This window comes from Lepidochelys kempii, chromosome 12, assembly GCF_965140265.1.
Source record: "Lepidochelys kempii isolate rLepKem1 chromosome 12, rLepKem1.hap2, whole genome shotgun sequence".
In the NCBI taxonomy this organism is placed as follows: domain Eukaryota; kingdom Metazoa; phylum Chordata; order Testudines; family Cheloniidae; genus Lepidochelys; species Lepidochelys kempii.
This window is the reverse complement of record NC_133267.1, coordinates 42215066-42227882: the sequence shown is the minus strand read 5'-3', so window position 1 is coordinate 42227882 and position 12817 is coordinate 42215066. Positions and strand designations below refer to the sequence as shown.

The 12817-nt window shown below is 44.3% G+C and overlaps 1 protein-coding gene across 2 annotated transcripts in view; it reads right to left on the bottom strand.

The window, feature by feature from the left end:
• ZFHX3 (zinc finger homeobox 3) overlaps positions 1-12817 on the bottom strand; it is a 283639-nt gene that overhangs the window by 144984 nt on the left and 125838 nt on the right. The window contains exon 4 of one of the 2 annotated variants that reach the window (XM_073308351.1): positions 58-114. The exons of the other annotated variant lie outside the window; for it this stretch is intronic. Coding sequence (XP_073164452.1) covers positions 58-114 — 57 coding nt within the window. The remainder of the gene's footprint in view (positions 1-57; positions 115-12817) is intronic. 2 annotated transcript variants of the gene reach the window in all.

Genomic DNA, 12817 nt, shown 5'->3' with positions numbered 1-12817 from the left:
GGGGAGGCATCAAATCATCACCCGTGCCGGCACCTACTCAGCCAGGCCACCTCTTACCTGAATTGGGTGGCTGCAGTTCCCAGCCCCGGCTCTGCAGGTGAGTCCCACCAGACCCTGCATGGAGGGGGGAAGAGGGGAAAAGCAGTGAACGATGGAGGTGGGGGGAGAAGAAGAGGTAATGTGGGGGGAAGTGCCTCAGGGGGAAGGGGCAGGGCGGGAGTGAGACCTCAAGGGGCAGGGGAGGTTCCAGCACTCCTGCTGGACTGTCTGGTTTTTAAATATTACAAAGTTGGCAACCCTGCCGCCATCTTGAATTGATTCCCAGTCCTGCCCTCCAGACACACATGCCAGGAGATTTCACATTCAAAGGTGCAGTTCACAAAATTAGCCAGACAGGCCACATTAGGTGGATACAGGCTCAGCAATCTGAAATCTTCACTCTGAATTTCCAGGCTTTCAACTATTTTTTAAAAAACAATTAACATTGTAATAACGTTTGTTTAAATAATATAACCACTAATATCTTAACATTTTGGGTCAGGAAACTTCCTTTGTTTTTAGAAAGAATGTGAAAACTAAGACTGTTATACTTCAAGTTCACAGATGCCTTGAACTTGCAGGTGAGCCCATCTTATAAACTCCAGAGAAGGGAAATGGAGGTATGCATTCTGGCTCTGAAAGGTTAATTGGTGCAATGGTGTGAATAGCGGGCAGATAAAAGACGTGCTCTGGCATGGTTACATCTGCTGGAAAAATTAATGGAAGAAGCAGGAGGTGAGATGCTGACTTATATCCTGTCCACATCCAGGGCCAGGTTTGGCTACCCAATACAAAGCCTCTGGACATGAAGCCCATTATTTCAGGGGTTCTCAAACTGTGGGTTGGGACCCCGAAGTGGGTCATGATCCCATTATAATGTGGTCACCAGAGCTGCTGTTAGATTTGATGGGGCCCAGGCTGAAGCCTGAGGGCTTCAGCCCTGGGCAGGTGGGCCAAGGTTACATGCCCCTGCCCAGGGCAGAAGCCCTCAAGCTTCAGCTTTTGCCCCCCAGGATGGCAGGGCTCTGGGTGGGTTCAGGCTCCAGTCCCCCTTCCTGGGGTCATGCAGTAATTTTTCTTGTCAGAAGGGGGATGACAGTGCAATGAAATTTGAGAACAACTGCACTATTGCAATGGCTTTGTTATTGCCATATCACATTGCAAACTCATCTCTGATTCACAGCCCACTGTCACCCTTAGTTCTCTTTCTGCAACACTGCTTCCCAATCTCTCCCTTGCTCAGAGTACCCTCATTACAGAGTCTCTTCCCCAAGATGTATTAGCCGCATTTTTCTATGTTGAATCTCATTTGATAATTTCCTGCTTACGTTCCCAGTATCTCTACGTTCCTCAGAATTATTTCTCTGTCCTTAACAAGTTGGTATCATCAGTGAACTACATCTGGATGCTGTTTACTTCTTTCGGATCATTAAGAAAGATGTTAATGAACACTGGCCTTACCACCCAGCTTTGTACCCGAGAGGTCATTCAAACTCATGTCACTGCTGTTCCTCACTACTGTTTGGTTTATTTTTAGCCCCCATAACACTGTTCCTACCCAAGCCAATTTGAATGTTTCAGGTCATGATTTTGAGATATCAAATGTTTTAATAAAATCCAAAGATCAGATTTGTGTTTTCCTTGTCTGCTAATTTTGATTTTTTAATCAGAGTTACTATATGGTTACTACTATGGTAAAATCCCAGAGTAACTGAATAGAAGTGTATATTATTCCTGCTCCCTGGCCAAATCCCACCTCAGATGGTTACATTCTATTCGTCTTCCGCTCCTCAATGGTCAAAGTCTATTAAAAAGTTGCTTAGTCCTACCCTAGACACTACTGCATTTCAGTGGCAGGAAAAGCAAACACTAAAGATCCCTTACCTTTGCCACCTTACAGCGTCATGAGGCTTAGTTAACGCTTCTGAAGTGCTTTGTGATCCTCAGCTGAAAGGTACTACAGATCTTCAAATACAGATTAATAAAATGGAGTTTGATGCTACTGAGTAAATCCAGCAGGCCAGCTCTAAGTGGTTGCAACAGTAGTGAGGGGAGGGAGGAGGAAGAGGAGAGCTGGTTTATTTATTTATTTTCCATGTTACCACTGAAATGTGTCTGTGTCTTTCCCCTGGCAATGCAAACCCTCAGTAGCTTCCTTTGACCTCTGAGAAGCATGTATCTTTTGTTCAGAGGATCTTTAAGAGACTGCTATCGAGTTTTTGTAATAGTACTGTCCTACCTGCTTTTGGGTTGGATTAACCCATGCAGGCAGAAAGGTATAAATAAAGCTTGTTCTGGAAGAGCACAAGAGGAGCAAGGGGTGGACAAGGCAGTTCCAGTGGAGGGGACAAGTGAACACACTTCCCTCGCTAGTCTGCAGAGTGTGACACTTAATGCAGTCATTAGAAACACACCTAGAATGCTTCAAGAGATTAATTTTTGTGCTGGAGGATGTGAGCTATGTCCATGAGACCTAACTCTCTGAGGGCCTCTCAGTTTACAATATCACCCCCCACCAAAAACCTGAAGCAAACATTTGGAAATGACACGCAATGGAGATAATGGGCATAGCAGTGGCATTCTTCCAAAGCAGAATGTTTGAACTGTCAGAATGTAACAGACCACAGGGCCATCTAATCCAGTACCCTGCATCCGAAAGTGGCCATCATCAGTTGCTTCAGAAGAAGGTGCAAGAAACCATGCTGTTGACACTTACAGAATAATCTGCTCCCAAGGAAAGTTTCTGCCTAACTTCTAATAGTTCGAAGTTGGCTTATGCCCTGAAGATCAAGGGTTTATCTCTTCCACAATTTTCCTAAAATATTCATTAGGACAAGTCTGGCTCTAGCTATTCATAAAAATGTCTGATCCTTTTTTGAATCTTGTTATCACCGAGAGCAAGAGTTTATTTTGTGGCAGTGAGTTGCACAGTCTTAGTGTGTGTTGTAAAGAAGTATCTCTGCATCAATTTTAAATTTGCAACCTCTCAATTGAATTGAGCGTCACCTTTGTCCCTGTATTTTGAGAGCGGGAAGGGAAATGCCCCATTTCAATACCATTTATATTTTGTATGTTTTTATCATACCTCTTCTTAGTCATCTTCTCTACACAGTCAATGGAGAAAATGGTCAGGTGGAGAAAAAAAAAAGAGACCGAATCAGAGGAAAAGAAACAGAGGGGCTCCTGAAATTGTATGCTGGATTCAGAGTTTACATCTTTTCAATCTCTTCATATGAGACTTTTTCCAGGTCATTAGTTATTCTTGTTTCCCAGTCTCTGAACGCCCTCAGGTGACATGGAATTAGAACTGGAAATCAACCAAACACCCACCAGTGAGCAGACAGGCCCTCTTGACTTAGCGTCCCCATGTGAGAAGGAATGCTCAGCTGGAGATGCTCTTAACAGTTGTGCTGTACATGTAAAGGTGACAAGACTGGCACACAAATCTACACTCCCCCAACTATGAGAAGGAGCTGCTCTCCCAGCTCCAAGCCAAGAGGGGTAGGTAAAAGGAAAGCAGCACATGGACAAGTCCAGCTGCAGCACCAAAGCAAGCAGGCCAGACAAGAGAAGTGTAACAGGCTGGGCTCCGATCCAGGGTAACTCAGGTGAAAAAAAGACAGAATCAGAGGAAAAGAAACAGATAGCATGGGGCTCTTGAAACCATATGCCACATTCAGAAATAATAGGGATCCCAGCATCATGAGAACAATCTAGGCAGTGACTGAAAGGAAGCACAGCTGGAACCTGAAGTGGATTCACTGACCACAAAGTGTCTCTACAAGAAGAAAAGAAGTACTTGTGGCACCTTAGAGACTAAAAAATTTATTTGAGCATAAGCTTTCGTGAGCTACAGCTCACTTCATCGGATGCATCCAACGACATACTCACAAGTACTCCTTTTCTTTTTGCGAATATAGACTAACATGGCTGCTACTCTGAAACCTGTCTCTACAAGGTAATTTTTGTTTGTTGCTTGATTGGGGGAAGAGGATAAAGCAGAGCAGAAAGAAAAACCCAACTTGTCTCTCATACTGAGGAGCTGGTGCCCAATGCATTCACTAGCAGAAAGCTTCCTGAAGGCTCTGGTTGAAAGCACTGCAGTAGGTTTTATGCACTCATATGAAAGAAATGAGCTAGAAACTCAACTATTCGGTGTGATGAGACACTGCTTTGTGATCATGTTACTAGCTGAGCAGTTGCAGGAGATTTTTGCAGGCTACGACATGCGGACAACAAGGGGCCAGTGTAATAATGCTTCAAAAATTACACAGGAAACTGGAGCCAGCCAGACCCAACTAGGTTGTGCTCATTTTATTCAAGGAAATACTTTGGACATAGATTAAACTTTCTTTGCTCACTATTTGTTTCAACTACCTCAAATCAAATGAGAGCTATAAGTGTTGTGATTGTTACAAATACGGCAATCTCCTGCAATAGCTTTGGGAGATTTCCTGTACTAAGTTTATGTATCATTTGGGCTAGGGATTGTATGAAACGAAGAACACTGGGGGGTGATTAGGCAAATTCACTCAGGTGGTAACACCTCCAGAGAACTACCACCCCTGGGGATGCCTGCATGAGCTAGTTCAAACTGCATTTGCCAGAGGCCGACAGACAAAGGACTTTTGGATAAAAGGCCTGAATTTAAACAGACTCAGGGCCTTTTTTCTGATCCAGCAAACAGACAGGACTTCTGTCCAAGGCGTGGGCCCAATCCTTAGGGAATGGCTGGAAGGACTGACACTGACCACAGCCCTTGTGGAGATGGGGGAAGGTGATATTTGGTAAGCTTTTTAGCATGATATGAGTGATCTGACTTGCTGGGGAATTCACAGCATAGACAGGGAACTGTGCAACCTGGAGGGAGAGATGTGTGTCGCTGCCCAAGAGAGATGATGGCTGGAGAGAGAGAAGCCTAGGAGAGGTGCTCTTGCTGGACTTCAGAGGGAGAATACAGGTGCAGCTGCCCTGAACTGTGACAATGACAAAGACTGATGAATATCCTGTTTTCACATAGTTTATAACTAACTTCCTACACTAGTGGTTCTCAGCATGTGAGCTGAGGACCCCAGGAGGGCCACAGACTGTCTAAGATTTCCAAAGGTATCTGCACCTCCAGTCAAAAATTTGGGGGGATGGGGGGGGTGGTTCACCAATGAAAAAAGGTTGAAAAACAGCAATGTACCTTAGTGAATCCCAAGAGATAATCCTATAGTAGCAACAGTGCCCCCAGAGGATTATGGTCTTACTCTCGCCGTAAGTGAGAGTACCAGTACCAGAATACCAGTACCACAGAGATGAACAATATCAGGTTCTGAGCTGTCCTACACAAACGTTAACAAGGGCGGCAATGAAAATATACAGACCTAAGTTGGCCCTCAGTCATCCGTCCTCACCGATGTCAAGCATCTGAGAGTAACTTTCTGCCATATCCAGCTGGTTAGGAGACTCTGCTCCATCCTGGAGATGGATTACCCAGCCTCAGTTACACACACCTATGTCACCTCGTGGCTGGGCTACAGCAATGAAATATGCCTCGCAATGAAGCCTTCATGCCTTAGGAAACTCCAGCTGGCACAAAGCACTACTTCTCAGCAACACAGGCTACCACAAACATCAGACCAGTCCTTCACTCCCTGTGCTAGCTTTCCACAGAATATCAAATAAAGTTAAAGATCTAGGTCAGAGGTAGTCAATAGGTGGACTGTGGGCCAAATCCAGACCACCAAATGCTTTTGAACGAACCCCAAAAATCACTTACTTGTTATCATTAATTATTATTATTATTCTCTCTGGAGTCTGGACCTTGACTAAGAAATTTGGACCATGACAAAAAAAAATAATGGACTACCCCGGTCTTGGTCCTAATCTTCAAGGCACTCAATGGCCTGGGCCCAGGGTATCTAAAAGAGCCTAAAGCTCCAGGATGAAGATCATAGTTGACATCTTGACTCCTCTGACACAATGGAACTTTCTACCATAAGGGCAAAGTTCATCTTTGCAAGAGACCAAGCTGTCTTGGGGGCTGGCCCAAGACTGTAGAAAGAACTCTCCCAGGAACCAAGGACCATCACAAACCTCCCCACCTAGTTAATTTGATCTGAGTAGCCCATAAGGAAACTCTGTTAGTGGACAGAGTTAGGAAGCTATTTGATAATAGCTATGAGCTAAACACAATGTCAAACTGTGTTAATATCATGCATAGATATGAAAGTTTGTTAATATTTAATAAAATCACTTGAATGGAATGTGAACAGTTTGGATAATAAAGGATACGTCATAGAGTGAGGTGCCAACAAAGACACAAGACTAGGCAGTCCCTGCTCCAAATAGCTTCCAGTCTCACACAGAGAATAGGATTATTTTACCTATTGGTTGAGGGCATCCTGCTATGGAACAAAATCTTCCAAGAAAGATTAGGTGAGTCCAGGGGATGACTGCCTTTAAGAAATACTGTACAACCTTCCTCTTCAAAATGGCCCTCCTATACAAAATGAGAATTTTTAGAAGCTCTAGCACCTCAATACTTTGGAGGAGATACTTGAAATCTGACAGAGGATGCACTGGTGTCAGGGATGTGCCTCGTGCAGCTCCTATGAAAACACATCAATTTGGCCAAGTTATGAGCCTTTAAAAAAAAAAAAAAAGAACCTGTTTTCACATGCTCAGTAAAGACACGTTAGCATTTGGCAGCTAACTTCTCTGCTCAGGCAGACTCCAGAGGGTGCTCTATCTGCTTACAGCATCGACCTGGGACTGAGCCACCCTGCTCTGACTGGGAGAAGCGCTAAGTTCTCACAGCTGCCTGTGCTTTGAAATAGGCTGTACGTCCCAGGCTCGACTGTCGGGGGTTTTGCCAGGACAGCTACGTTTACACTAGGAATTTTGACAGCCCCTGGGATTATGATTTTTCACACTAACTGACATAGTTATGCTGCCAAACTTTTCCTGACTAGACCTGAGAAATTTGAGGAGAGTTCAGGGCTAGCACTGTCCTTGTGTCCCAGGAGCAGACTTTTCCAAATCTATCAGTGGGAAAGGTCAATCAGGGTTTACTGAGATCATACGTTACCTGCTATTTATCCCCTCACCATGAGTCCTGATACTCAAAGATGACACACCCTACCCCAGGGCAGAGAATCAAAACCTTGCACTCTGCAGTCACAGAAATAAGAGGGAGTGACAGGTGAAGCCTTCAGAATTTAAAAGCGAAAGGAAGTCTTGCTGTGTGGGATCTACAGACTCTACCTTCCCAGTCCTATGCAAACAGGAAATTGCTCCTGAAGTGAAACGGGCAGGCACAGGTCCCTCTGCCTGCCCCTTTCCTAACTGTTTGAGATTCATTTCTAAGAATCACAAGCCCATGGAAAGAATTTGAGCTGGGTGACTGGGGGGAGGGTTTGGGGTCACAGCATTCCACTTGTTCTTTTGTATTTTCCGTTTGATCCATGCTGGTTTCAGGCCCTGAAGTGTTGGCTGGGGTCTTGTCCTAAGGAAACTGAGACCAAAGCATGTTGGTTTCCTAGCAACCCACCCTGACAGCCAGCTGGCCCAGTCCCTGAGGAGAACACAGATGAGTAGGAGGGTGACACACACACAATTCCCAGCAGAACTGGCTCACTTTGGAGCAGGGGTGACTTTACTACTCTGCACCAATTAGTACCTGCACAAGCTTTTCTATGTAGACAACTGCAGGGAAAGCAGATCAATTTCCAAAGCCCATCACTGCTTCTGTTTAATTGTACTCTGCGCTCCTCAGGGAGGGTGCTGTGCACTGCTAGCAGCCTCCAAACAGAGAAGAGCACCCAGCTTCTAGATGTGGCTCCGCCTCGAAGGACTGGTTAATCATGGTGTTGAGAAAGTTGTTGCTTGAACATCAGAGCTACACCCAGGAACTCCAGAGCTCTGATCTCAGTTCTGAAACCTGCTTCTTATGTGCCCTTAGACAAGACCATTAACCTCTTTTGTCTCAGCTTTGTCCTCTATGAAATGGGGATACCTACTGAGGGGCTGTGAGGATTCAACAGAGATCGTGAAATACGGTTTAAAGATAAATATCATTACCTTCATCTCACAATACCATAGTGCTGCAATACCCAGTTGCACCTGTGTAGAACCAACAATGGACTTTTAGCTTCAGAAGGACAAAAAAATGTTAAATGGGTTTAAGATTACATGCCGAGGGATTACTTTACCCTCCACTGAAATGTTTACTGTTTCTACGGTAAACTGAGGTGATTGTTTAACAGCATCACAGCAACACAATAGCTATGGAAAAAAGGGAAGAAAGCGCATAGGGGAGATTTAAGTAGGCAGAATGTAATTAACACTGGTTTTCGGTATAAATGGAATTCAGAAATCTTCCATGCATATGAAGGGTGTCATGAGATCTTCAGTGGCCAGGATGTTAATTTTAACTCTCAGCTGGACCCTGACACACAACAACACAGCCCCACCTAACCCTCTGCTGGGACAGGAGCAATAGCATGGAGCTTCAATCATGGCAGCCTTCACACTTCTACCCAACATCACACTGAGCCAGTAGCACCACATAGGGAATTTCAGTGAGTTTCCCAACTTTGGGGAAAGAACTAGAGGGGAAATGCCAGCACACCCTGCTAGGGTTGTGGATGTGTGAGGAAGCTGTTGTCCTCAAGCCCAAGTCACAGATTAAAGACTCGGGGTCTGACTACGCTGCAAAAATTGCTAACTTGGGTTAAAGTAGCTGTGAAGACCCAGCGACTCTTCTTTTAGCTCTGGTTAGCAGCTTGACTTCAACCCCAGGCTCCCCCGTCTAGGTTTTGCCTTGAGCGGCTAACCCAAAAACTGAGCTGCCATGTCTTTGCTGCTGGTCTAACTCAAGTGACCAACACACATTTTATTTTCACAGTGCAGACATAGCCTCAGACTCACCCTTCCAGCAGATGGGTTCTCCAACTCCAAGGGCAGACCACACATGTCCGGGGAGGGTGAACAGCTATTTAAGATGAAGTACAATATCAAACTATCCATGAACAAATTCAGGCTGGAAATTAGAAGGGTTCTAACCATCAGAGGGGTGAGGCTCTGGAACAGCCTCGCAATAGGAGCTATGGTGACCATTTAATTAGTTTTAAGAGAAAGCGGGACAAGTTTGAGTGGAATTGTATGAAGGGGTTGCTTGTAATGGCAAGGAACAGGGCTTGGTAGCCCTGGGCTCACTTTTAGTTTATGTCTTATGTACCTGAAAGCGCATGGATTCAGGGTTTCAGCCAGTCACCTGCAGGGGTCAGGAGGAGATTTTTCCATCCCAATGCTTTCTGTTTGTTTTTTTAATCTCCTTCCTCTGAAGTATCGGGGTGGCCATAGCTGGAGGTGGGACATTGGCCAGGAAAGGCCAGGGTGTTGAGGTGTTGCCTTGGTTAGTACCTTCACTTCAAGAAGTTCATGTGAGAACTAGACAGCTGCAGCGAGAACTACAAATGGATGCTTTGTCATTTTCCATTGAAGTGCTAGATCCAGAGCTTCCTAGGATCTAGAAAAGGGACAAATGCAAAGGAATCTCCTAAAAATCAAAGGCTCAAAACTAGAAGATCTGGATTCCATTTGAACCAGTTTCTATCTTATCTCATTCATTCTGACATATAGACCTACAGAGATCAGAGACAACACTGAAAAATCCATACTGTGCATCACAAAGGAGGACTGAGGCCGCTACCAGTCATTGCTTCTCTGTAGGTCCAAATATATCCTGCAGGGCTACGTTCATTCTCCTTGCTTATGGCGTTATTTACCCAAAGACACACTTCAGCTGTGGGCTTGTAATATACATACCCAGAAAGTTTTGAAACTCTTTACTCCATTTCCATCTCAAGAAAGCCATGGAACAATTTCAAATATTCATAGACTATAAAGCCAGAAGAGCAGAAGAGACCATTGTGATAATCTACTTTGCTATCTTGTATAACACAGGCTATAGGACTTCCCTGAAATAGTTTGTTTGAACTAGACCATGTCCTTAGAAAAACAGCCAATATCTTTATTTAAAAATTTGCAGTGATGCAGAACCCTTTTAAAGTTGTTCCAGTGCTTAATTACCCTCATTGTTAAAAATTTGCACTTTATTTCTAGTTTGAAGTTTGTCTAGCTTCAACTTCCAGCCATTGGATTTTGTAAGACTTTTGTTTGCTAGCTGGAAGAGCCATTTATTATCAAATTTTCTTCCCTATGTAGGCACTTAAGGACTATAATCAAGTCACCTCTTAATGTTCTATTTGCTAAGCTAAATGGATTGAGTTCCTCAGTCTCTCACTATAAGGCACGTTTTCTAATCCCTTAATGATTCCCATGGCTCTTCGCTGAACCCACTCCAATTTATCAACATCCTTCTTGAATTGTGAACACCAGAACTGGATACAATACTCCAGTTAACTGTTGCACCAATGCTAAATACAGAGGTAATATAACAATAAGAACATAAGAATGGCCATATTGGGTCAGACCAATGGTCCATCTAGCTCAGTATCCCATTTTCTGACAGTGGCCAGATGCTTCAGAGGGAATGAACGTAACATGACAATTGTGAGTGATGCATTTCCTGTCATCCAGTCCCTGCTTCTGGCAGTCAGAGATTTAGGGACACCCGAAGCATGGAATTGTATCCCTGACCATGTTGGCTAGTAGCCATTGATAGACCTATCCTCCAGGAACTTCTCTAATTCTTTTTTTAACCCATTATACTTTTGACCTTCACAACATTCCCTGGTAATGAGCTCCACAGGTTGACCGTGCATTGTGTGAAGAAATACTTTGTTTTGTTTGTTTTAAACCTACTGCCTCTTAATTTCATTGGGTGCCCCTGGTTCTTGTGTTATGTGAGATGGTAAACAACACTTCCCTATTCACTTTCTCCACACCGTTCGTGATTTTATATGGACCTCTATATCATCCCTGTTTAGCCGTCTCTTTTCTAGGCCGAACAGTTTCAGTTTGTTTAATCTCTCCTCACATGGAATCTGTTCCATTCCCCTTGTCAAGCTGCACGGAGTGGCTCATGAACGTGACAGCCAGGCTCAGGGCAGACTGTTACAAACCCCAAACTGGTTGTGAGTTCTGTACTTAGATTTCACCGAGTGTGAACTCCACAGGCACTGTAAGAACCTTACCATGGAGTCATAGACAGTCCCCTTGGGTACTCCAGTCTATCCCGCTACCTAGGCAAACTTGCCTTTGTAATAGAGGTCCCTTGTAAAGATCTTTGGTACAACAATGTTCAGGTTACTCCCAGTCCCAAAGTACCAGTCACTTACCCCAGGTCAACTGCACCTCAGATCACACACCAACTACAAATGCTTGTAGCCAATCCTGTAATAAACTAAGGACTTATTAACTAAGAAAAGGAAACAAGAGTTATTTACAAGGTTAAAGCAGGTAAACATACACACACCAATGAGTTACAGTCTTAGGTTCCAAAAAGTAATAGAAGCTGCTATAATGTGCAAACTCTATAGGACCTCAGGTCTAACCCAAGCTAAGCAGCTTGGGATCCCATGCTAATATTTAGAAATACTGGCCTCTCCAAATTCCAAGCAGCATCGTGATGACAATTTCTTCTTCACAGGAATTTTTATTCCCTTCCACCAGCGTTCAAGCTGTGATGGGACGAGTGTTTGTGCACGTCCCTGCTTTGTGGGGATACGGAAAACAACCAACAAAGTCTTTTGTCCACTTATGTTCCACAATGGTTTGTAGGTATGTACAGGCCTTCTTTTGCAGGGCAGAAGATGACATCTTGTGTAAATTGATATTTAATGTTTGTCTCCTGACTATGGGGGTTTCATTTTCATAGCTAAACACTTTTATAGTTACAGAGCCAACACTTAAATATTACTTTATAACATGGGATACAGATATTATAAGTGAGATTAATACATGCAACAACTCACAAGCAAGTCCAAACACTAAACATCTTTAAAAATCTAAAGCCTGTTTTAACACTACTAACACACACTCCTCCTGGAGGAATTCTGCGCACACTATTTTAAAATTCTGTGCACAGTATGTTGAAATTCTGCAAAATTCTGCAAATTTTATTTGTCAAAATAACACTATATAATAAACACCAGTTTCAATTATTTTGGTAATTTATTTCAAAATACCTGTCAGCAAGTATGTCTGTAACAATACAGACACACTAAAATTCCCCCAGGAGTAGAGCATTAAAGAAACCCCTATGACAACCCAGTTGCTGCTTCTCTGCACCCTTCCACCCCCATCCCCTCGAGCCCAGCCGGGGGCCAGACACCCACACCCTCTCCCCCACAGAGGCCAGCTGCAGGCCTTCCCCCCGGCCCAGACACTCAGAGCCTACTCTCCTAGAGCCCAGGGATCCAGCGGGAGAAAGAGCCTGATGCTGGGTCCCAGGCTTGCACGGTTTCCTGCACACCGCCGCCTCCTTCCTTCAGGGCATGCTGGGAACTGTAGTTGCTGGGAACCCTCCAGTTCCGTCCCCCTCAAGCCTTGTCTTGTATTTGCAAACTGGACTCTGCCAGGTCCAGAGGTCCCTAGGGGCGACCAACATCTCTACAGACCATTTCTGTGGGGAAGAAAGGAAATTCTGCGCAACATTAATTTCTACAAAATTCTGCATTGCGCAGTGGCGCAGAATTCCCCCAGGAGTAACACACAAGCCAGACTGGTTTCCAGCTATGCAACTATCAATGTTCAGTGAGACATAGGAGCCTTGGCATGAACTGGCACCTGGTCTGCCAATATCACACCCCTAATAAAGTCTGCT